Source organism: Homarus americanus, unplaced genomic scaffold (assembly GCF_018991925.1).
Source record: "Homarus americanus isolate GMGI-L3 unplaced genomic scaffold, GMGI_Hamer_2.0 scaffold24922, whole genome shotgun sequence".
Taxonomy (NCBI): domain Eukaryota; kingdom Metazoa; phylum Arthropoda; class Malacostraca; order Decapoda; family Nephropidae; genus Homarus; species Homarus americanus.
The window spans coordinates 5,177,652-5,204,580 of NW_024722610.1; the positions used below are offsets into that span (position 1 = coordinate 5,177,652).

Sequence of the window (26,929 nt, forward strand, 5' to 3'; positions counted from 1 at the left end):
CATTTGCAGTACTCAGAGTCGTTGCTCCATATCCGGCAGCAAACCACCAGGCAGGCTGACCATGATTTTGCTCAACGACGGGCACAGGCACTCCGCTGGTTTGCCCGCCAATTTTGCCTGATAACGGGCATCTAGCGCGTGCCCGCCGGGCACTGCTCGATCGTGTGGACGGGCCTTTATGCGAGTAAGACATTAAAACTCACGAGTACAAAACACAAAAGAAAAGGTGCTGAAAGACTACAGTAGACATACAGGGTTTTCAATCTGTGGGCCTGTTACTTGGGATGAGCTAGGTGTTCAGGAAATCCCAGAATGGCTCAGTTGATGTGGCATCCTGTCTATGTAAACTTCAGGTTTGTCCGAATTGAATTTCATCTTTTTGGTAGATGGGTGAAGAGTTGGGGTAGTCTATTACAGTACATACAGCTGTATATCATTAAGTACAGTAAGCATTTACTAAGCCTCAGTGGGTCTTAAATTAATAAAATTTTCAATCAGGTACTGCATATGCTTTATTAAAAAATATTTATTCTGCATTACATCTTAGCCTAGTCCAATCCTATTTTGGATTACACTAATCCGTGCCCACTGCTATTTTGGATTACAACACAAAATTATCAAATAATATTTACTGTATTGTCAATGAAGGTTATAGGGAAAAAAATAATCTTTAATGATGATTAATTCAACTTTACTGTATTATATAGTATATCTTACTAACCTAATCCAATGAAATAAACTTATCTAAGTCACCACAGTTCTTCATCAGAAGGGTTATGTTCAGGTGTTGGGTCATTATATTAGGCAGAAGGATAAACACTAGGGTGAATCACTCACTGCAGCCCCGAAGCATCACTAATATATCAAATATTTATCATATACAGAATTAATGTTCTTTTGTTTTCTTCAGTAAAGTTTTGGTTGTTATATTTCCAATCTTCTCATTCTCTCTTGTTTATTGTCTCATAAATACCAGTTATGTTTGCATCACTCCAGGGCTCACAAATATTTCTGACCCTCTTAAACCATACAAGCATTCAGTTGATTTGACAGAGGTTGGCCAGCAAGCAGGTGTTGATCTTCTGACTATACACACAATACTTAATGGATACCCCATCCCCAGACTCCTCCTGAACGTTCCAACACCATGGATGTTGTACTGTACCGTACTTATTCACTGCTGAGAACAAAATTACAAATATACTGTAATAAACTAAATCATTTTAAATAGTAACTTACATGTAATGGATTACATTTCTTACATTAACTCTTGAATTTCTTTTTAAGTGACTGTCTAACTTACTTTTTCCTCACAATGACAAATAAGGAATGGATAGTAAACACAAATACATTAATATGATATTTCATTCTGGACAAGTAATCATCATCTATGTGATCCATCTTCAATGATCCAAGGACCATCTGAGATTTTCAACATGTTCTATACACTGTACATCTGAACTGAGTGTTGGTGTTAACAAGATATTACTTATATGTCTCATAAACAAAACATAACAGTTGGGAAATACTTCATTAAGCTAATATGGTTTTGTTCTGTTTTTTTTGGACAACTTCACAAGAGATTGTTTGCCAATACTTTCAGTGGACTCTGGTTTCCAAATTCTCACAACACCACATTCCCCAGCAGTGATATACGAGTCTGTCTCTACTTGATATAATGCCGCTCGTATCATCAGCAGCAGCTGCTTGGCCACGAAAGAGCCATGTGGCTTCAGCTGTCCCGTTTGCAGGTCGAGTTTCAACGTACACAGAGTATCGCTTCCTTCATCATTACGAGCACCAACCAGCACTAAGGGATTGTCCCCTTCACTTGACATATGCACAGATGCCAAATAACAGTCGTCCGGTTCCTTGAGCTTCATGGCTGCAGCTACATCTTCCCTGCTATATTTATGCATTGGTGCTGCTTCCTTGATATCCCAATACTGTAAAGATTCAATATCTGTTATTGCAGATAATCTTTCTTGTCGGCCATTCTGACCCAGCCACGATAAGTTCCCAGTCGTCACTTCAGAATTCATGCAGTATGTAAGAGCATCATCCTCTGTACTTTGTGAGATATCAAAAACATTAATAAGTCCATCTGTAGCTGCTGTAGCCATTGTATCAGCTTGTGAAGGGTTAAACTTGACCTGGGTGATATTATCAGTGTGAGATTCCCAGTAGCTGCCTAAAGCTTTGTCACCACGGATGTCCCAGAACAGAATAAAAACACCCGTCTCAACCAACTCCGTCCCCGCACACAATATCCTTTCATTACACGAAATATCAAAACAGGTAAGAGGCTTTGTTACAGAAGAACTTTTAGTCATTCCTTGAAACTCCTTCTCACATTGATTGGACCTGACATCCCACATCTTGACAAAGCCATCACTACTACTGGTCCACAGGCAGTTGTTGTTACCAGGAGAGAATTTCAACCCTGTGATACATTCTTGGTGGGGATCAAAACTGGACACTTTCTGAAGAGTTTCCCTCTTTAGCAGCGTCACAGAAAAATCTGACAACGCCACGGCCACGTCTTCCCAATTGGTAGTGTGAGTGAGGTGTAAACAATACTCTTCTTCAGAGAGAGAGATACTTGTCACAGATTCATACTTCACTGAAAACAATGTTGCAACCTCTGCTTCTGAGCAGGTGTTTTCTTCTGAAAATAAATAACAGTACATCATTAAAACAATGATGTGATCAGATTAAAAATGGGTCTCATAGGCATGACTACCCATTAGGAACACTGTAGCTACAGTACTAAGCCTTCAGTGAAATTGTCATGTAGTGTAAAGTATGCAGGTATACTGTACACGTATATAGTTCAATATGAATACAGGAGCCTTTGTTTAGGCAACGTAATTTTCAGTGGTGGCTCTAGACAACGGATGCCAAAAATTCAGAGTAATTACTTATTTAGTACCTAACTAAAACAAAACAATATACAGGATAAGCTATCACAAATAAATCAGTTCACAAACACAAAAAACAACCTAACTACAGTTCTGTTTATTAATACCTAACTACTGTAATTTAGCACCAACCATATTAAAGAAATAATAAAATATAAGTTAGGTACCGGGTACATTATCTGAAGGGACCATAGCTTTTGTATTGTGAGGGAGAGTTATAAGAATACAATACAGTACTGTATTTGTAAAAGTGCACAAGTGTAGCGAGGGATACTTGTAAATTGAAAAATATAAATTTTAAGACGAATGTAATATAACAAATTTTTTGCTCTATTTCCCTATATAAAAATCAATTTCGATTTCTGTGGTTGTCCTCTACTGATTCTTAATCATTTTTTTTTTTTTCACAAAATTGCCAAGACAAATGTTAAGTTAGGTTAAGTTCCATAAGATTTTTTTTTTTTTTGCATTTTTACCACACAATTTCCCTTTACTACAAAGCTGTGCCCAGTTTGTACGATCAAAATAACTTTCTTAAATTAACTTGAGTAAAAATAATGATATTATCGTTTCGGTTATCCAGCGGATTTTAAGTTTAGGTTAGGTTAGATTTGGTTGAAATTATGTTTTTTCGACAGTTTTTGATGTGTTTTGAACAACTTCCAAATAGGTGGACGACTGAAATGTTAATTTTACCCAAATAACTGTAAAAATTTAAATTTATGACAAAAATGCTACAGGGTAAATGAATATTATTTTTTTTTTTGGTGGGGGGAGTTATCACCTACAGCACTGCATAGAATCCTTGCCCTAACCTCACCTGATGTTTTGATTGACTGTGTATTGTACTGTACTATGTCCACAACATTTTCAGCAACCACACTGGGACACATGAGAAGTGTTATCCAGTGAGACTACCAAACATGGCAGGTTTTCCTCAGGTGATACAGTTTATTCTGTATTAACACTGGGCAGTAAAGTAAATGTCATAGCAAGATATAAAAGTAATGAATAACCACCTGTACAACTCGTGTGATGGTGAAATGTTGTGTATTAAGACAACTAGTACTCCAGTCACTCTTCGTTCTCTTCCACCTCAACATAATATTTCACATCAAACTAATTTTAAAGCATTATGAGCCACCAATAACAGAAAAATAGTAACACTTACCAGAATGATCAACGTGCGGCATCTCGACGGATCTGCCAGACCTGTGGAGATGATAACATGTAAAGTATTTAGTAAAAGCAACAAGTAATATCACAAACAGTTAATTCATGAAAAACGTCTAGAAACTAGAAATAATAATCAATATGTTTTTCGCATATGGTATTATATTAAATTGTATAATATCATAATAAGATAGACCTTTAATTTTCATGTGCTGTTGATTGATGACATGAATTTTTACATCAAGACAATAATTGAAAAAATCCAGAATGTATATACTTTTGTATTTTCCACAATAATATTACACTGTTTTAAATATATAGTTCTTCGGTATGTTATATATGGGTGTTTGTGAGGGAACCAGCGCCTCAGTCAACCTGCAATGTTTGTGTGTTTATTTTTGGAAGGGTAAGAACAACTTGACGCCCAATAACTTATTCTAGTGAGATTATTTCTTGACATATAGCCATACGAGGCCCGGGAATTCATAATGAATGGTGGTATTCAGTATAACAAAGTTGTTGAACCACGTAAAGTGTTGAAAAGTGGGGAATTAAGATGGCGGTGTGGGTTGTCCGCCTTCCAAAACTCATCTTGCAAAAAGTCGTGGGTGGAGGAGTCAGTGAATCACCTCTCTATATGAGGACCTCCACAATGTTGCACATGTGTGATTTAGTCTCTACTGCACATCTCTTCTGTAGTGTATGGTCACTGATATAAAAGGTGCAGAAGCTTTTCTTTAAAAATAAATCATAAAAATGTTATCTTCTGATGATGGGTGTCAGGACTTTACTTTGTCTTATGAGTATCAAAATGCCGTCTTTTATTACTGGATGACAAATTAATGTAATTTTCTAAAAGAGATAATAAGATTGCTTTTGTTATTTCTAATGGATGTAAAAATTGCCACTTGGTAATTTACTGGATGTTATAGAATGTAGTACAATACATTGACAGAACTAATGGGTACTCAGAAAAAACGAAGGATAATGTTAACCTTTCTCAGTGTTATATGATTCACCATCTGTCTCTTTGTTTAAAAAATGATAATTTCTGATTCAACTAATAAAGTGTGTGGTACCTTACTACGTCATATATTGAGAGTATTTCTTACTTTTGTACCAGAAAATAGATAATCGTACAAGAAGTGTTATTTTATATCTGAAGGAGAGTGTGGATAATATAGTGATGTGGATTGTGGGTATTAGAAATGGATCTAAATTCTGGTCTTACTAATCACTAGCTCTGGAACCTAAACTAACCCGACCCAAGATTTGAGTATGTTCCAATCTAAAGTAGCATCTTAGGTTCAGCGATATATATAAGTTGAGGAAATATATTGATGAGGGGTGAGAGTGAGACGTCAGCTTTAAGTTGTGAGGGAGGTGTAGGTGTTTGTTTACTGGGTGACCTGACTACCTGTGCTACACACTCTTCTCCCCTCAACACATTAGGTCACCAGGACATGAAAAACAGAGAAAATATGGGGTTGGTTGGATATTTTTATTGTTTACATTGACAAGGAACTCATAATCTTGCATGGAGGTTAATGATCAGTTTTTTCCAGTGTCTTAAAAGTGATAAATTTCTGTATCATATTAAATGAGGATGCTGCACTGGTAGACAAAGCCTTGTAAGGAAATATGACTGATTAAATGGGCTCCAGTCTTAATAGTTCTTGTCCTAACATAACACTTAGGATTTGGGCTCAGTTCAAAGGAGCTCTTAATTCTAAATGGTCTTCATAAGGTGCCAGTCATAATGGTTATTTTCAGGTGGGACATATTAGAACTTGGGCCTAATAAAACTCTTGAGCATTTACGGTGATGGTATAGGGAAATCTTTTGCTAAGAGGGATAGCTACATGTATACGTACAGTATTCCAATAGTCTTCCATTTCGGAAGATATGGATGGTTGCATCATCTTGATACAGTATTCTTGACGAGTGTTGATATATTATTTCAAAAAGGGACTCTTGTTATCCTCTTTAATTGTTAACACTTTTAAGATGAGTCATGTGTCGATCTTCCCGGCAGGTGTTATTATTTTTATAATGTGGGATGCCTTGATATCTTAATACTGTACATCTTAATATTTCTCTCATGGGGATGCATTGTTATTCCTAGCAAATGTGAGTACTACCTGTACCTGTACTGTGTTTACTTCTGTTCTGGGGAATATGAATGACCACATCATCACATTACTTTTACAGGACCATCAGATGGATAGAGAGTGGACATACCGCCCCCCAGTACTAGTGGGGGAGCGTGTAGTTTGGCTAGGTGGGTCGGCGGGACTCGGGGTACGAGACCCTTGCGAGTATGGTCCCCATCATGGTACTGTCAGCTGGATTGGCAGAGTTCCGGAGATGGGCAATAACTGGACTGTTGGAGTTCATTTTGTAAGTACAGTACAGTAGTATTTAAGAAATACTGATTGAAGATAGTATCACATTGCAGGGCTTTCAAAAGTATTTGTCTAGTTGATTGATTTTAATTGGAATACTGTTCAGTAGATAACAATTTGAGGGTAACAGTAAAATAAAGTATGGGTATGAACAACAATTACAGATTAACACTTATCATATACTGTAGTGCTGTATTTAACCTAACCCAACCTAAAATTACTAAGTTAATCCAACTAACACAGCTAACTTAAAAAAAGCTAACCTAACCAACCTACTGTAACCAAACCAGACCTAATATAATATCACCCAACCCACCCCAGCCTTACTAACTCAACTCAACAATCTTTATCAAGTGTCACACATTTTTCAGGAGGTTGATATGGTCGGTGGCTGTGATGGTTCCTGGAATGGGCGTCAGTTGTTTACCTGTCCGTGCACAAGAGGCCTCTTCCTACCTGTACTGTCACTTATCAAAGAAAAGGAATTTTATGGCAGTAAACACACAACTTCTGTCGGGGTTTCATCAAGTCAAATAAAGTAGGATTATCCACCAGTTTTCATAGTGTTTTATAAAGTTTTGTAATGATGTATTGCATATACAACCAAACACAAAAAAAGTATGGAGATTCCTGCATTAGCTTACGTTTTGAAATATTTAACCAAGAGTAATTGTGAAAAAATACCAACCCAACTGAACTAAATTTGTGACCATGAGACGATGTTTGGTGTATTATTGCTCTTGTTTGATGGGTATTTATACTCTTCGATCCTTTTGTATTAGAGTCTGTCACTTGTTTTCCTGTTTTCCACCAAATGCAGAATAGTTAGCGTTGGTGCATCTCTTTATCTGTGTTGGATTTGTTTCGATGATTTAAAGATTGGGGCTAAATCTCACACTGAGAATGTGATAAATATTTTAGCACTGTTGTCTTCATTATTTACCTGTGGCTTTTCCTTCTAATTTATTTTTAACGTTGCAATTAGTCTTGAGGCTTTAATGATGGTGCAATATGTATGTTTTTTAATATGTTTGGGGAATAACTTACAAACAGACCATATATGAATTAAATAATGCTGTAATGTATATGAACAGAAATTGTTTGAAAAACTTAACATTTCATTAGATATTTTTGGTGGAATTCTAGAATTTTTGCCTGATAAAAGTGATGGTGATGCTGTATTTAGCATAAATAATATTGTATTGCAATAATTTTAAAACAAATCCATAAAACAAAAAAAAGATTTACAGGTTACACCTTTATATATATAATGATTACTACTGATTTTGTTTGGACCTACTTATTTATCTGTAGACAAAGTATATCCACATAGTAGCTAAAGTGCTATTAGATACATTGCATCTAAATTTCATATTATTTTTTCCTCTTCAATACTCAGTTGATGAAACCAATGAATTTTGATCTCTTTTATAGGGGCATCATCCATTCCACTGACTGCTCCTTTTTTATAATATAATTTTGCTTTTAGCTATCTCAGAGGGTCAGTCATATTCAAAGGATGCATTTTTAGTTTTGATGAATTAATTTACAGAACAACAACACCTTCCTCCTCTTCTTCAACCACATCCTCAAGCTCAGACATACCTCGAGCTACCTTTGACTTAAGCTTGGCACCAGAACCACCTCCACAAAAGGCAAGAGTGACTGCACCCTCCTCTGACATCCACAGTAGGAAATATCTGAAGGTAAGGCAGTAACAAGTTATGGTCTAGACCACTGTGAGCATCACACTTGAGCTAGTCATAGGAGTTTTTGATCCAATATACTTAAGAAGAGCATGTCATATTGGATGTGTTTGAGCCTTGTTTTAATGGTGTCTGGTAAAATGGGTTCCAGTCCTGATAGCTCCCAATCCAACTGGGTTCCAGCATAACCTAACCATTAGAGTTATGTTTCATTTTTAATGAGCCTTAATTACATGATCCCAATCCTAATGGTTTTGTTAGAGTGAGGTCTAGTAGGACCAGGGTCTACTATAGATGGTGCCCATTTGACCTGAAAACATTGGATGACAGGCAAGTTGTAAAGTATTTTAGTGCTTATTTGCCGTATGGCTTTTGTAATTTGTCCTTTGTATTAGAAGTATGGCAAGATGATCAGTGTCAAAAAAGTACCAGGAACAGGACTGCAAAGCCATGTATGTACAGTATATTAAATTAAAGGTGACCCAAACCTAACCCAACAATCCTAGAGTAGTTTTGGTTAAGTTAAGTTAGATTAGGTTTGCTTCTGTCATAGCACTTGGGAAAAAAAGGTAAAATGGTCCAGCGTGTGTGTGGTACTTTTTTTTATCAACATTAATCATTTTGCAGAAATATGAGCGTGTTCGGGCATGTGCATTTAGTTTATTAATTTGGATGTAGCAATATATAGAAGTAAACAAATCTAATAAAACTTAAGCTATTTGAAACTAATTTCAACAATTTGAGGGTAACAATCCAGAGCAGAATAAAGACCCTCCAATCCTGCCTGACCATAGGATTGAACCCATGTCTCCTGAATTGGGAATCGAGAGCACAGCCAAGTGATCCTTGTTTGAAATCTAGGAGATTATCTATTAGTCCCCCCCCCCAAGAAAAAATAATCCATTAGATTATTATGTATTAATCCTAATTAAGAGTCGTGTATGTTGTACTTTCGAGAACTATGACATGAAAATTTTGTTTCAGATCACAGCAATATCAAGGCTCAGTTTTAAAGAATTTTCTATGTAACAGAAGCTGTACTCAAAGATTTTAAATGTTAAGAAACCAGATCACTTTGTGTCCACCGATAGTTTTGAAAATATGGTTGTTGAGATAATATTGGATGGGGATGAGGTACTCTGATTAGTAATCAGTTGGTGACTAGTTGTACAGCAGGTGTCAGTGATGGCCTGCAGGTTGCAACTCTGAGTTCACATATTTTCTTAAAAGAACGAAGCTCTTTAGATAACTGTGGTGTGTATGCATGGCAAATAACTATTATGCATGGCAGTAATCCAAGGCTGTAACTGTATTTCCTAATTGCCTGTAACTACTACTAAATAAAGTGATTAATAATATAATACATCTGCTTTTTATTAACTATCCTTGCATGAACACCAAGAAAACTTTATTTTTTGCAGTTTGCTTTGCATATCTGATTTCAAATTGCAGCATTTGTATCAGTTAAGGTTTTAGCAATAACAAATCAAAATAATAAAACACTTTATAAAGCTGAAGATTGATTAATGAAAACTGGGAGCTTATAGAGTAAATATTGTACTAGCAATGCAGTCCAAACTGTTATTTGAAAAAAAAAATATGCAGAAAAATACATATTAAGAAAAGTTTTTCTGTACTTACAGAACCATATTTTTGTATATTTTATTATTTTTTTAAAATGAAGAGCCTAAAGTACACATACTGATATTTTTTACTCTTTAATAGAACGTAGAATATATTACATTATTTTTGTGTGAAAAGTAACCCTGCCGTTTGTGTCAGCATTGGGCTGGGCCTGCTGTAGGCAGTCAGTTTGCCTGATGCCTGTATAATTTGGCATCCCTGAAAATGGTATTATGATCTGACAATATCTTGATTAGTTTAAGCAAATTTTATGCATATATTACCATTCAGAGTTACTGTAATGACTTACACCAGATATGACCACAAGTTTTCACATTAACAATAGGTGGAGTGTGAAGTCCAATCCCTAACCTGAGCTCCAGGATCTTAACTAAAATAAAAGAGTCTCTTTAAAAGTAAAGAAATATAGATTATCTGTTATTTTCTTATATTTACAATTACAGACTGTTCTTCTTATCCACCTAGAAGAATAATCGTAACTGATGCTTATTAAGTAATCTCCCCTTTAACTGCAATCCTCAATCCCCGGAACTCTCCAATAGCCGGAATGGAAATCCGGCCGTAAAAATTACGGGAAAAACTCTCCATTCCGGGTCTATGAATGAGTTTCTGAGGTTGAAAATCAGGCATATTCTCAGGATAAATTATGAGAAAATCTCCCCAAACTTCTCCATTCTGGGTTTGGGAAAAATTTTTCCAAGAGATTGCATCATGCACCAAACTTTTAGTTAACTATTCTGGATTATTGTTGTAATAAAAAAAAAAGGGTGTTTCCAGCTTATTAGAACTGATCTTATAGGCTCTGGTTTAAACATTTCTTATATTTTCTCGTATAAGAATTGAGTCCCCATAATTATATCATGTAAAAATATTTTGTTTAAGGATCCTTTATTGTAACAGTCTTGCAGGGAATTTATTCAGGATCATAGTGGTACCAAATTCATCTCTTTAACACATTTAGAACAGATGCTGTGAATAAAAGTTTATACACATTTTTGGTAGCCATAAATATTTTCACTCATACCTCTGGTCTAAATGTAATGGGAGAGTGTTTGTCCATCCAAGATGAATTGCGTAGTTTAGACTCAGAAAACTTTCCTTAGCTCCCAAAAACATTACTGGGATGTGCAATAATGTCTGTTTATGCAAAATGCGTAGTTTTACTCTCGGAAACCTTTCCCAGTACTGTACAGTATACTGTACAGTAGTACTACCGGTATACCCAGAAAAATTCCGGGATGTGGAATTTTGTTCAGTTACAAGTTTTCTTTCATAGTTTTTTATTAACCTTCATATACATTTCATTTTCTCTATTATTTAATTTCAGGTTTACTTTATTTCATTATTTTAGCGTTTCTTTATCTCTCGGTGCATCATTTCTTCAATTTTCCGTGTTTTGGGTTTATGTTTTAACAGTTAGGTAATAGAATATGGGAATTTTTAAAGGAACTGGAATATATCTTGCTTTATGAGAATTTAATCCAGTTAAGAGAATTTCCATGCAGAATTATCTACTGTATTAACTACACTGGCCACACACACAAATTAATCCTGTTAAGGGAAAACTCGTTGATTTTTGGCTATTTCCATTCGGGGCTTGGTGGTTGAACAGTGGCTTTCAGGCCTGGAAGAGCACTGGCCTTTTCAGATGTACTAGGAACTATTGTCATTACCTGTAACATTCAGTACTTTCATATTATATGTCAACACATCCTGTTGTCATCAATGGGTAATTTGATTACAGTATTACTTTTGCTGATGTTTATCACTGCACCCTTACACTCACCAGGTGGCAGCTGAGAATGCAAACCTACAAGCAAATGTAAGTTTATGATTTATATGTTTTATCCTACAACAGAACAAATATATATTACAATCCAGCAGTGACAAGTCATAAGAGTCTCAGTCCTACATAACCCTATTTTAACCATTAGGAATGGGACTAGGTACTAATGAGTCCCCATCCTAAGGGGTACCAATCCTAATGTTTAGGATTTGACCCTTAACCAATGTTTATGAGCTCTTTTTCTCTTGAGTGTATGACAGGACAACAAAAGAATGATGCAAAACATTCATGGGTTTTTTCTTGCAGCAAAGTGGGGCTGAGGTGGAACCTTCAGGGAGGTCGGATGTGGTTGGCAGAGGAATGGGCAGTAGCAAGATGTTGGAGCAACATAACAATGACAAGAGTGTAAATTCCCTCTCTGTCATGACTTCCTCCATATCTTCATCCTCCACCACTGCTGCTACCACCTCCACAGTATATTCTTCTTCTATCTACTCTTCCACGTGCACAAGTAAGAAGGAGCTACTAGCTGCGAGGCTTGTACAGAGTGGGGCTCAGGACACATCTCAGGAAAACAAGAATTTTAGCAACGAGGGAAATGTGAAGATGACAGCAAAGGGATCTGTGAGGAGAACTGGACTGAGTGGAGTGGGCCGAGGGGGTAGTGATGAGGACTGGCTTGATGCCACGGCTTATTTTGGGGAAACAATGGTAAGAAAATCAACACTCCCATCTGGGGGCAGGTCGAGTGAGATTTCGGAAAGATTAGGGCAGAATCGTCAACCCAGTGTGTCAACACCATCAAGTCCAACACTTAATGATTATCAAAGACACTATGGAAAAAAGCTGAGTTCTTCAAGTACTTCAACAACAGCAAGTGATGTGTCCAAGTACATGAGTTCTCCTGGTAGGTATTCCATGGGTGATAGACCCTATCCTCTCAAGAGAGAGAAGACCTCTGGCTTCCTTAATATCTTCCGTTGGTTTAGAAATAGAGACAAGAAGAAGAGATCTACATCAGTGGATCGCATGAGCAATGCGAGTGGAGGGAGCGTGAACAGTCTGTCAAGTTCTACAAGTGGCTTTTCATATGTACCTATCATGAGAAGTAAAAGTGCTGACACTCAAAACAAGATGATTGCTTCAAAAAATCAAAATCAACCTAAATTTGGTATTACCCGGCGATATAAACTGTTTCAAAGGGACTCTTCACTTGGACGAACAAATTCAAGCACCTCAAATGAAGAGGGAGGCAGGAGACTCTCAGCAGTGAGTGCATCTTCGGACACATCGTCAAAACCAGAGTCTCGAGGGGCAACGATGAGTCGCAAAAAGAGGCCAGCACCACAACCCCCTGGATCACCAAAGATGAGTGACACTGGCTCACTAAGATCACAGAAAAGTTGTACAAGCCTACCAGCCAGGGAGCTGAGACCCAGTATTACTTCAGAACAAAGTTCACCAAGTTCCATTAGTCAAATACCTGAAGGCAGGAGGCTGCAGAAATCCAAGAGTGAAGGTGTAATATGTGCCAAAGCCAAGAGAAGAGCTCCACTTCCACCAGTTCAGACCACTGGAGGATCAAACACACTAAATAGTAATAAAGAGAATTTGTCACCACTCACAAATGATGGTCAGAAGAAACGCCAAGCCCCCAATGTTCCTGCAGAGAAAAAGGATCGACCATTAAGCACTGTTTCCACTGGAAGCTATCTGTCTCAGTCTCCATCATCAGCTTCCACCACACTGAAATCTCAGAGCAGTAGTGGAGCAACCAGCAGTCAATACTCTGCCGAGTCCATCAGGCTGGAGAGTGGATTTCTTCGGCAAGACATCACTAAATCTTCTTCAAGCCCAGCCATTCCTGACACCAGTAAACTGACCCTGTCTCCTCGTCCTTGGTACAAGAGAAAGAAAAATAGGGATAAGGAGAACAGTAAAGACTCAAAAGCTACAAGTAAAAAAGATAAAGTATATGACAGTTGGATGCCCGATATCCAATTTTCACGAAGTAAACTTAGTTTAAGTGGGACTTTCAGGAAGAGTAAAAGTTTTGAATATGGTGATGAAAATACACAAAAGAAATCAAAAGATGATGATAAGAAAGAAAAGAGAAAATCTCAGGTATCGTTGCTGGCAAATATAAGTGAGCTTGATCGGGCAGCTACAGAGCAGATGCAGCGAGAACTGGAGCAACGGAAAGCTCAAAAGAAAACGTACGATAACAAGTTTTATAAGACCAGTGAGCCTCATATACTTACTCAGACAGACTTCCTGCCAAGAACCAAAGACAGAGGTAGAGTTGAAAATTTTGATATGAATACTGTGAGTTCTTCTGGGACTGCCACTCTTGGCTCATCAACAAGTGACAGAATAGAAGTTGGAGAACATGGACTACCAAATTCCCAGAATGGTATTTATGATAATCTTAGTGATTCAGGTCTTGACTTAACTCTACCTCAGAGCTATTCAAAACATGCAACACTAAGAATTGAAGAAAAAGAAGGCAACTTTCGCCATTCCATTGGAGGTAAGTTGATTGCTTCTGATGCTCTTCAGTTTGGTTTATCAGAATCTCATAAAGGGTCAAATTCTCCAAAGACCAAGAGAGTCACCTCAAACCTCACTCAACCTTCCCAAGCTTCCCCAGAGTCATCTCCACCTCCCACACGGGAATCACCAATGCGCAGAGCAGCGTTTGATGCAGAATTGTTTTATCAGCTCGCTAAAGACACTCATACTACTGCTGAGCCAAGGAGTAAAAATTCTCCTGTACTTGTTGGAGTCCGAGAAACTCGAAAAATGCCATCATATGAGGAAGTTAGTGAGGAAGAGCTGGATGATGATCCAATAGTAGTTCCTAGTGATTCTCCAGGTCATTTTTGTAGACCGAATAAAAATTTTGGTCTTCGTATGAACAACTTCTTCTCGCCAGATGTTTCCACCATTATTGAAGCCTCCGAGTCCATGACATCAAGTGCCACCACTCCAGCTGATGATATTTATGAAGACCTTCCAGTACCCTCATCCATCAATGGAAGAAGGAGGGAATCTGTTCATGATGAGGCAAACAGTGAGGCTAATTATGAATTTCGTTTAAATTCGACAAATGCTCGGGAAATCATGCAAGAGTTGGCGGATGTAAGACATGAAATACAAAAAATTAATGAAGAAGAAGAAGAAGCAGCGAAGAACAGAGAACAGAGAAAATCAGATAAAATTCGTGAAGAGGTCCTGTCGTTGAGAGAGAGGAGTAACTTTGAAGTTTGGCAAAATGCAATTGGACAAACAGGAACCAGTAATATGGATGTGGCTCCACCGCCTCCCATTGAATTGAATGAAGGAGTTGAGCGTAAATTGAAGTGGGTGTGTGAAGTTTGTACTCTGATCAACCTGCCGTGGAGACTACAGTGTGAAGCGTGTATGAAACGGAGACCTCTTCACCCCAAGCGGGTGGATGAGGATAACAAATCTTTTACTTCAGAATATGTAAGTTCCCAACCAAGTATCTCTGATGAGAGTCCTGTGACAGTGATCCATGATGAAAGTAATGCAGAAGGTGCAAGAGAAGCAGTGGGTGGTGCAGAGGCTGCTGTGCCAGACACTGGCCAGCTTCCTGATAATGATCAAAAATCCCACCATGACAAGAAGAAGAAGGATATCAACTGGGAAAGAGAGTTACAGAAATATTTCAGAACATTTGATGAGCATGCCAAAGGTATCAATGATACAAAAGATCTTTCAGCAGCAAGCTCTGAAACCAAAAAATCTACAACAGTTAATGTTTCTGAAACTGAAGAAAGGTATAGAAAACTTAAAAAAAGCTCACGGAATGAATCGATGGTCATGCCAGCCTGCATTTCCAAAGAGGCTGAGGTTAGAGGTAAGGGTGCAAAGCCAAAGACAACATTTTTTGGTACAGCTCAGGGTCCACCCGACACGTTCATTCATAACCCTGACTCTGAGAGAGAAAATGAATCAAAAACATTAGAATTTACTGTTAAGAAATCTCATAGCAATGAAGGTTTAAATAAAGAGCCAGATATGGACCAACTGAGAAGAGCTAGGCTTGCAAAATTTGAAGGAAGTGGCTGTGATGAGGATGAACAACTGACTCAAGATGAAGTCATGCCATCTGCTGTAAAGAATGAAAAAAACTGCAAAAAAAAATGTGGAGACAGGAAAAAAAAAAATAAAAAAATAAAAACTGAACTCGAAGAAGGTAGTAAAGAAGGACCAGGAAGAAACCAGGATGAAAGTTCCCAGAGAGACCAACACTTAATGCCTGAAGAATCAGATCACCAAGATCAGGAAGAAGATAAAACATTTTACCACAAAAATTACCGTAAACCACAAGTGCTAAAGCCAAGTGGTGCTGTACGTAATGTAGTTAGTATATTTAACCAGTTTGAACAACTACAACAAGCAAAAAAAGAAAAGCCACAAGTAACACGCAGGAGATCATTTGGAAATGTTGTAGGACGGACACAGATTTTTGAACAGTTGAATTCCGAAACAAATAGTCCAGAATTACCAAGATCCAATAGGGAATGTAGAGAATGTCTCAGACCACAGCCCAGAAGTGATGTTCCAAGAGATACTGAAGTATTTTCAGCAGTTGCTAAATTTGATGAAATGGCTGCCATGGCAGAGTTAGACAAAATTGAAAAACAAAGAATGAGGAAAGAAGCAGCCAGGAGAAAACCAAGATTATCAGCAATATCCCGTTCAAATTCATTACAAATTTCCATAGACTCTGCCACCACCACCGCTGCTAGCATCAGGCAACCTATGAATGGTGTTAACCACTTGAATCACACTCCTACTACACAGCCATACCCTCAACACAATGGTAACAGAGAACAACTACATGGAAAGCCCTCTTTTGATTCCAAATCAAATTCCCATCCCACAGACCTTTCTGAGGGAATCATCAAAGGAGGAGTTCTTTATACAGAACAACGTAAACGCTCAATGTCCATTGGATCAGGAACCTTCGAGTTAATCCAGGCTAAAGATTTTGAAACGATTGAAGCTCAGCACAGTGAGTGCTCACCAACTGCTGAAAGTAGGAGCATAACCAGTCCAGCCACCCCCTCACCAATCACTGAGACAACAAGCATCACCAGTCCAGCGAACCCACCAGCAGGAGCTGTAGTACCTCAAATTATTATTGAACCCCATGAAGACCATATATCTCCTTCATCCCATTCTGATAACTCAACACCTTTGGTGTCTGAGGTGGGGGTGAAGTGTGTGGGTCGGGGGCAAATGGAAAAGAAAGAGGTTGAGAGACTGAGTCGACAGCTCACAGAGGCTGATGGCATTGCTACATTTAAAGGTAAGCGGCAAGACTAGTGGATCTACCCATTTTGGTTTTGATCAACTTAAGATATTTGTTTATTTATACAAACCATATACTACATATATTTAAAAATATACAGGTATTTGCTGTACAAATTTTGTGCAGTATACTGTTCACTGTACAATATTTGGACAGTAAAAGTTTTACATTCCAGCTAAAATTGTTGGTCATCACCAAAGAGGGTAGAACCACTATGCTTTCAATATTATTATTATTGATGGATCTTGGTAGACAAACATCTAATCTCACTTTACCAACCATGTCTGAGTCAGTCAACTCCTCCAGGTAAACAATGAAAAAGAAAAACTTAACAGGAAGAAATGCATGTTGAATTATTAATGGTTCATCAACCTGCTGATGACTTCTGTGTCATTTACTTTTCAAGCTAAGTCGTCATTTCCCAGTTATTTCAATGTAGGCGATATTTTGTCATGCACCAGTACCCTTGTGGAGATGGATTTAACAAGATGGCCATCAATACAAATACTGTATGCAATTTTGCTCTTATATCTGTATTTTATTTTTATATTTTTTAGAAAACAAAATGAAGCAACAGAACCAAAACCTCAACTAAATAGCCTAACTTCACTAAAATGTATTCTAAAATCATTAAGTTAGGTTAAGTTTGGTTTGTTAGTTTTGGATTTTCTAAGAACTTTACTGTACAGTACGTACTGCACTGTAAATTAGCACGTCTGAGTTGACAGGTGGTTTACTTACCTTATTTAAATATATTTAAAGAATTATATGGCTTATGCTTATCATTAAAAAGAATACACACTGTTAATTTCTGTCAAGTTAAAGAAGGGCAATACTCTGGTCTTTTTAAAAGTCTCATCACCACATTTGTACATCACTCACTCCTGCTGGGGAAGTACCTCGAGTACATTTTTTAGTCTCCTACTTTAAAGCTAAGATAAAGAGTTGATTCAGATATTGGGTAAATGAAGGTTAGACACCGAGGATAAAGTCACTTGAGTTGTGGAAGTGACCGCAAGGTGGGGAGTGTGTGTGTGTGTGTGTGTCCCGATATTTCAATATAGGTCACGGGTTCTCTTGAGATTTGGTCGTTAAATTTCCCCAGTAATTGAAGACATAAGTTTGTGTCTCACTGGCTGACTTGAGCTACAGCCAGCATAAAAATAATGAGCATAAATATTACACAAACTCAACCTTTACAATACTGTACATTATCAGAATCTACAGTAAGTGAGGAAAAGAAAATTAACGTACCAGTGTTTGAGAATCCAAACAAATATAAAGTGAATTTAGGTAATATGAAATCATGTGTGTTAATGATACGCATTTCTGTGCTTTTGTTTTACCTCATGATTCCTCTTCCACCCCTTGAAGCAGGGAATGGCGTGAGGTTAATGGACTTGGGATGAATAGAGGAAAGACATATTATTAATTAAAAATCTTGCAAGGAAAGAAAAATGCTTTTGCTATACTTTCATCTGTTTCTAAAGAGATCTTCAGTTAATACCTTAGAGATGTATTGAGAAACAGAAAAATATAGACTCTACATTTCTCTTTCCTAATAAGATTGTTGAGTCACTGTGTTCTCATGCTGAGTGTGGATTTATATTTATAATTATTAGATACAGTACTTATTTAATGCCTTAATAAATTGTACAGTACATTAAATAATAATATTAACATTAAATTTAAAGAAAAAGTCTGATATTCTGAGTGGGTCAATTTTTAGTCCATTTTTTTATCTTCATTGGATGATTCAGTTCATTTTAATTCCATTGAGTAATTCTCTCTCTCCATACTCTTCTGTTATTAAAAGGTCTAAGAGATTCATGAAGAGGGAACTGTGCTCAATATAAGGGAGGGACACAACACAGAGCTTGAGGTGAGGGATCATCACAGCCAGTCATAGGGTAATGATGGTCATTGTGAACATAGCTGCTGTGAATTCCAAGCCTGCATCAGCTGCTTGTTTTTCAGTTTTAATGTATATCTTATTTTCTCTCAGCCAGTTTTGGTTAAAGAAAATTGTTTTAGTTGTAGATTGAATAAGTCGTAATGCTAATAGGCTTTAGGCCTACTAAGCTCCAACTAGAAATGACCAATAGGGCTTATGACTATAGTAATGGGATAAAATGCTGATGTATTACCATTGTTTTTATTTTTTCTCGTTCAATTTATAAAATAATTGTTTGTGGAATCAAATTAGAGAAGACTTACCTAGAGTTACCCAAGTATCCCATTTTCATTAAATAATTTCATTCAAATTCCTATACTGTACTGTACTGTACTGTACTGTACTGTATTACAATAATCACTCCCACTGAACATCATAATCACCCACAACACACCACCATCATAACCATCCTCACACCATCTCATAACCTGTACAGTACGGCACTCACCCCAACACACATGAAAAAAAAAGAAAACTCAAGTGTTCATATGACCAGTGGGATGTCACAACATTCCACCAATGACACATAGCAGTACAGTACAGTGTTTCTCAAGCACGTACAGTAGCAGGTATGTCCTCTGGTTTACTGCTTGGTGTTCTAGGATGTACAAGGTACGTTCTCTCACTGTAAGGGCTGAGGATGCAGAACAACTTTCTTATGTTTGATATTCCACTTATTACATGAGAGTAAATGAGGAGAAACTGGATAATCAGGCAACTGGCTGAATGACTGTGCTGGTGCACTTGTCTCCTGTGAATTTGAGGATTGTAGGGGAACTATGACACACTGAAAGCTTATTTGTAGATAATGGAAGTGTTAGGGAATAATGAAATAGGTATGTGAAGTAAGCACTGTATTAAAAGACAAATTTATTATTTTTTGTATATTTTCATTAGTACAGTACAGTACTTAGGAAAAAATTACAAAAATAGTGAGAAAAAATCACAACTATTGTACAGGATTTTTGTTCTTAAATCAAATCATGTTACTGTACTGTATCATATATCTTTTTTCTTAACTTAAAATTTTACTAAACCATTGAAATCAGGGACTGCCTGTGCTGTATATACGTACTTAATTTTATTACCCAAATGACCGTGTGAATGGTATTGAGTTACACTTGACTGCCTGCCTCTCTCTGTGTGCAGATTGTTGGTTAGATTATATTTGCTCATGCTCTCAAGCTTTGTTGTTTGGAAGTCAAAGCTTTTTTTATATACTTTTGAAAGTTTTTCAATATGATGTTAAGCTGATGATGAGCTATGGTAGATCATATTATTTAACATGTCAAACTTTACAATTATTGATATCTTAACATGATTTTGGAATTACTGTACAGTAGTTTAGTAAATGTACAGATACTGTATGGAAGTAAGGTTATTCTTACTAATGATGAAACTTAGATGCGATAAATTATCACTTTTATTTAATAAAAGGTACATGTACAGTATTTATGAATAGTCACTTTTACTGTACTGTACTTTATTTATTATTTACCCAAATTCTTGATTACAGTTAAGAATTTTGTCCACAGCAACTTTGCGAGTTGAGGAGCCAACTTTAGGTCAAGTCAACACTCTCAGCATCAATCGACTCTTGAAACGGCTTGAGGGTTCCATCGCTTGTGGAAACCATGCCGAGGCTGCTCGGCTGGCCCACGAGTTGGCTGAGCTCAGGGTGTCCTGCTCTGTCACACGCAATCCTAAAACCAAAATCGATGATGAGGTTACCATGCTAACATCCTCCCTCCTCCCTGCCACCTCACTCGTGCCATCTGAGTCTGAACATATCTTACCCGATACTAATCCAAACATTGATTTAAACGGAACTCGAACTCCTACCAGTAATATGTCAGAATGCTTTTATGATGCTTCAGAAATGTTAGACCATGAGGATATAAATATAAATGAACCTGAGGCTCAGTTAGACTTAGATGATATAGATATTATTGAACACAATGTTGATAAGGTGCAGTTGCCTGACACAGATATTTCAAATGATTTATCATCAAATGCAACAGAAACTCCAAGTATTGGATATCTCTCTCCAACACCTCTGCAGACATCAGCTTCTGCAGACTCTATTAATGATACTCAAATAGGATCTGCCACTGGGGAAATTCAAACTACTGGTGATGTTCAAGAAGAAATCATCACCAGACGGGACACTCGAGTTGATCCAGCAAGACGTGAAGTTAAATCTGACACCATAAGTAAATTACCTGATGGACCGCCAGTTTATATGAAAGATCTTAGTGAGGCTCTACTGCCTTTCAAGTAAGTTACACTAGATTATTTTTGTTTTTTTATAAGTTTGTGTTGTTTAAATATTTTTTTCCATGAATTTTAGAAATTGGACTCCTAATGACTTAACGTGGACAGTTAATTGACATGAAGCTTTGTGAATCAGTATGGAGGGATAGGAATCACTTGGTACTCTGTGTCTTGAATTTGTAAGGAAATACTCCTGTCTATGTACAATACTGTATGTATGTGCGTGCGTGCGTTCGCGTTTCTGTTCTTGTATTCTTAGCCCTTTTCTGTCAGTTTCTACACTTGTTTTTATTGTCTCATCTTTACTCTTTCCAGCTTCTATTGAAGTTCCTATAAACCTTGATTCTTCCCACTCAAACGGAGTAAAGGATAATTTCCCCATCCTGTGTAAAGAGAACTACAGGAGCTATATTTTCTTTAAAAATTCAAAAACTACCTGAAAATAATATGAATATTTCAGGTGTGACTGTTACCTGTACAGCAAATCACCCAGGAATGTTAATTTAAGCAGTCAGTAGAGATGAATCTTGAATTAGTGAGGTAGATGACACTGCCATATAATAAGGGCTTTGATTTTTGGGACATTAAATGCTGGTTGCAGGACAAATGGACCATAGTGGAATGCAGGTCAAATGAGCTTCCAGTTCCAATGGGTGCCATCTTAACCTAAGCATTAAGATAGGGGTTCATAAATATAGGGAGTCATTTGGACTGAGCCCAATTTAGTTTAAAAGGTTGGAAGGAAATGTAATGATGACAGCTTGTTTGTGTAGGTTCTGTAGTTGTTATGTTACGTTTTTATAGAGTCCTAGATGATCCTTTCTTATACATTTTTTATTTTGTCAGTGTGAAGATGTATGTGGAGGACAAGAACAGTCACCAAGGTCCCATCACATTTACTGTGATGGCTTCCATGACTGTGGGAGAACTGAGAAAGAAGGTGAGGAACAATGAATGGAAACACAGATAAAGATTCAGCAACTTGTCCCAATAATAATTGCAACTAAAGATTTAGATAAACAGTATCATAAAGGCGAAGCCTTAACCAAGTTAAAAGTAGACGTCAAGGAGCTTTCTAAACTGACGAGTACCTGTTACATTTACTTTACAGTATACCTGTATATCAAAATTTCTCTCACGTTTGGGCTGAAATGCTAGATTTTAAGGGTGTTAACCCCCCAAATTTAATAAATTCCATTAGATTTTTTAACACTATAAATCAGTAAAGATTTCCATGTGGTAAAAAGTTCATTGTGTGGCATCCTCCTTGCCATCTCTACATGAGCAGGGCACTGAAGGGGGGTTCCTCCTTAATTTTTTACTAGCATGTGTAGCAACCAGTTCCAAGAAAATATAACTAGTGAGAAAACATTTAAGCCCAATGTCAACAATTCAGATTTGCTGCTACTAATTTGTATTTAGGCAAAAAACACATGATCTACATAATCAAAATTGAAAATAACTTAGAATAGGGAGTGAGAGTGCCTCTATCTCTTCATTCTGTGCTGTTAATTTAGGTATCATTATAAAGGTTTGAATTTCTGCTTCACCTTATAAAAAAAAACATCAATCCAATATAATATTAGTAATAAAACTATGCTATACCTTGTGGCATATCAAGGAGTTGGACTTGTTATAACATCTAAATACGTATAAGAGGAGGAACGAATACCCCCAGCAGCCTCCCCTCCATTAAAAGGATGCCGGTTTGTGGTGGAAAAATCTGCCAGAATAAATGGAGCTTGGGATTACAAGGCAATTCTTGGTTCTCATGTTTCAGGTGTGTCAAGACTTTGGATTCCCACCAGAGGTTCAGCGATGGATCCTGGGAAGACGCTTGGCAGACGACGACAACCACACCTTGGAGCACCACAAGGTTACCACAGAAGGTTGTCCCATTTTTCTCTACTTAGTGGCACCAGATTCACAGCCCAAGGTGCAAGCACAGAAGCCCTCCATTAGAGCTGCTGCAGTAAATGGTGTTGATGCTCCTGGAAGTCATTATTCACAGGCAAAAACTAACCACACCTTGGAGCACCACAAGGTTACCACAGAAGGTTGTCCCATTTTTCTCTACTTAGTGGCACCAGATTCACAGCCCAAGGTGCAAGCACAGAAGCCCTCCATTAGAGCTGCTGCAGTAAATGGTGTTGATGCTCCTGGAAGTCATTATTCACAGGCAAAAACTGAGAGTGGACTTGCAAGGTACTTACAGGTGTCTGATGAAGAAGGTAATATTGAATATAAATTTTATAACCCAGAAACAAAAATATATGAAATTAGTGTTGACATGGATGATAGTGATTATAGTGAAGAAGATGATGATGATGATGATGATGATGATGTTAATAGTGATGATGAAGACACACTCGAAGAAGAGGATGAAAATATGTATCAAAATGTTAATATTAATAAACGAGATAAAGAAGAGAATCCTCAACTTGCATATAGTGCAGTAGCAACTAAAAAAACTGATTTACAGGAAAGTGAAACAAAGGCACATCAATCGACCTCACCTCAATTGCAAGATGGTAAATATTCATTACCACAGCCTCTGAGTGTATCCCATGTTGCCAGCACTGCAACTAATGTTTCTAGTCAAACCAATGATATAAATATACATTCTAAAGCAATGTCTACTAGTCAAACAAATAATAATTCTGCCACTGAAAGTCAGTCTGCTTGTGATCAAAGTAATGTACAGAAACACAATCAAACTCAACCACTGGAGAGACAAGTATCCAGTTCTACACCAAGCTCGAGACAGCAACAACAATTACCGCAAAAACAACGGAAACAATCTCATGATATTACAATACCTAATGGTCAACAACAGCAGCAAGTGAAAGCAACAAATCAATTCCAACCACATCAGAAACAACAACAATCCTCAACTCATCATCTTGCCATCACACCAAAATCCCAGCAAGATTCAGTCAGCATTCAAGATGAACAACAACATGCTCAAAATCCATCGCTTAACCAGTGCAGCTCAAAACAATTGCACTTGCCAAAACCTGCTCAAACTCTACTAAACAAAAGTCAGCAGCCACAGTCACGACAGGATTTACCTCAACAACAATCTCCTCATCTTATATCCGGTCAACCTCGGACAACTCCTACACAAACAACTTTATCCAGTCAAACTCAGGGCACACCTATGCAGACACCCATTTTATCCAATCATATACAGGAAACACCTACACAAACACACAATCAGTCACCACAACCTAAACATTTATCAAAATGGCAACAGCAAATAAGCACATCACAACATAATGTGAAGCAACCATTGCAAAATCATTCTACCCAGTCATCAGAGGAGCATCAATTATCCCAATCATCTCAACATAAATCATCCCAGTCATCACAGCATCAATCATCCCACTCATTGCAACCTCAGTCACCCCAAACACTGCATCATTCTTCCCAATCACAGCATGAGGTAGGACAACTAAAACACCAGACTCGGTCATCACCGCCCCAGCAACAAAGACAAACAAAAAATAAAGATCCTTCCAGTCCTCAGTTAAGAAATAAGGAGACAGGCAAACCACAATCACCAGAGCAGCAGGTGGATGTGACGACAGAGCTTCCATCACCCACCAAGGTCCACGGTTGGGTGTGTCCGAGATGTACCTTAGTCAATGTTTGGACCCGGCCCGGTTGTGAAGCGTGTGCCACCGAACGCCCGGGCACTATGCACGCACAAGCCACAGGGACCTCGGACAAGGTGAGTTTGCAGTTTCTGTTGTCTCTTAGTCTCCCTGTTATCTATATTTGTATCCCACTTTTGTATTAGGTGAACCAAGGAGTATAAAGTCTCAAAAATAAGGTAAATATATATTTTTTCTATACATGTACAGTATGTATTTCTCTATATCTGTCTTGGCCTACTTACCTATTTATCTATCAATATATTTATCTGTCTAAGCTATGTATCTATCTCTTATTACTCGACTATAATCTATATCTATCTCTGTCTATCTGACTGTATGTACACTCGCAACAAAAAGTATCGGTGCATACTGTAGTGTGAACAATTTGAGACCAGTGACGATAGGTATTGGGAAAGTCGAGTTGTTCCAGCCATATGTTGGCAGCCCTGATTGTCAGCCATATGGCAACACCTAGTAAAGGGGGGGGTGTTTATGAGGGTACACTTACCAACCTTCCCGACATATCACAGTGTATACGTATTGTTTCGGAACTCATCGATCTCACCCTGCACCGATACTTTTTGGTGCGAGTGTACATCTCTATTACTCTATCTTTTTATTATCTTTTTGTGTCTCCTACATTTGTGTGGGATGGTTAAAGGGTGACAGGATCCCAACAGAAGGGGCAGGAAGGGTAAGTAGTAGTGTGAGAAAAATAAAAATAAGTGGTAGGAATGGGCTGACAAAAATAATGCAATACAGTATTACCCCGCTTTACACGGTTTCACTTTCCGCGATTTCTCATTTACGCGGTACCTTGCCAGAACCGGACTTTCACTTTCCGCGGTGCATCTACTCATATACGCATGAAGTATAATTTTTTATTTTTTTTTATTTAGCTCATAAAATTCATACAAATTACCCGGCCAGAATATAATTTACATTGCTGGAATTCTTACAATATGATGATTATTTTGAATATAAACATCATGGATTTTGCATTAGACATACAAATTTTAGATCTAATGTAATAATTTGGTTTACACAAAGCAAATATTTTATCTTTTGTGCAAAATACAGTGGCCCCTCGGTTAACGAACTCAATCCGTTCCAGAAGGTCGTTCGTTAACCGAAACGTTCGTTAACCGAAACCATTGTTTCAATGGGTTTTTGGGTAATTGGTTCCAGCTCACCGAAAATTTCCTAACTTCAACAAAAATGGCGGAAAAATTTACTTACTTTGAGGTGTGTATGTAGAAGGCTCCTGGATGATGGTGATGATGTGCATTTGAAGTGGGAGGTGCAGGAGGAGAAGGGAGAAGAGAAGGAAGTGGAGGTGGAGGAGAAGCATTTTACTGCTTCTTGGAAGGTGAGTCACCTTCCATGAAAATGTCAGGAACCTCTGGACTGACAGATTCTCCACCATGAACATCCTCTCTCCTTCTTGAAGTGGAAGGCTGAGGGCTAGCATCTTGTTCCCTCTGCCTTTTACTGAAGAAAGTGTCAATTGTGGTCTGTGGGGCATCTGTCCTCCTCACCATTAACTTATGTTTAAAGAAGGAGACCACTGAGTCCTCAACATGACACAAAGTTAGTTCAGTTTTTTCCACTTCTGGGTGCTTTGAAGCCAGTTCCCTGAACTTCTCCCAGTGGTAAATCACATCTTTCAACTGTTTAGCTGACATATGGTCATCACTTTCAATTTCCTCCTCACCACTGTCAGCCTCTACCCGTAACATCTCATCCAGTTCCTTCAAGTCATTAGGAGTAAGTTCCTCCTCATGAGACATCACAAGCTCTTCCACATCCTTCTCCTCCACTTCAAGACCCAATGACTGACCAATGGACACAATCTCCTGGTCCAACTCTGTGTCATCCTCAAATCCCTCAAAATCATGGACTACTGATGGCCACAGTGCTTTCCATGAAGAATTGAGGGTTCTATTGGAGACTTCTTGCCATGATGACACAATCAATTTTACAGCCTCCAGGACGTTGAATTGTGTCTTCCAGAACTGTTTCAGTGTTAGTTCAGGATCAATGGAAGTTGCCTGATGACACCT

General features: G+C 37.8%; 2 protein-coding genes across 2 annotated transcripts in view; one reads left to right on the forward strand and one right to left on the reverse strand.

Moving 5' to 3' along the window:
* Positions 1 to 494: 494 nt before the first annotated feature.
* On the reverse strand, positions 495 to 4,309 carry LOC121862928 (WD repeat-containing protein 89-like). The gene is made up of 3 exons (XM_042361357.1): positions 4,291 to 4,309; positions 4,093 to 4,133; positions 495 to 2,668 (listed from the first exon to the last, which is right to left on the reverse strand). Exons 2-3 carry the CDS (start codon positions 4,112 to 4,114, stop codon positions 1,539 to 1,541), a joined length of 1,152 nt encoding a protein of 383 aa, XP_042217291.1. The 5' UTR covers positions 4,115 to 4,133; positions 4,291 to 4,309; the 3' UTR covers positions 495 to 1,538.
* A 144-nt stretch (positions 4,310 to 4,453) lies between these two features.
* Positions 4,454 to 26,929, forward strand: part of LOC121862926 — a 33,006-nt gene continuing 10,530 nt past the window's right edge. The window contains exons 1-9 of the mRNA XM_042361356.1: positions 4,454 to 4,500; positions 6,306 to 6,494; positions 6,871 to 7,037; positions 8,052 to 8,205; positions 11,942 to 16,976; positions 20,469 to 21,210; positions 22,054 to 22,147; positions 22,988 to 23,218; positions 23,387 to 24,940. Coding sequence (XP_042217290.1) covers positions 6,315 to 6,494; positions 6,871 to 7,037; positions 8,052 to 8,205; positions 11,942 to 16,976; positions 20,469 to 21,210; positions 22,054 to 22,147; positions 22,988 to 23,218; positions 23,387 to 24,940 — 8,157 coding nt within the window. The 5' untranslated portion in view covers positions 4,454 to 4,500; positions 6,306 to 6,314. The remainder of the gene's footprint in view (positions 4,501 to 6,305; positions 6,495 to 6,870; positions 7,038 to 8,051; positions 8,206 to 11,941; positions 16,977 to 20,468; positions 21,211 to 22,053; positions 22,148 to 22,987; positions 23,219 to 23,386; positions 24,941 to 26,929) is intronic.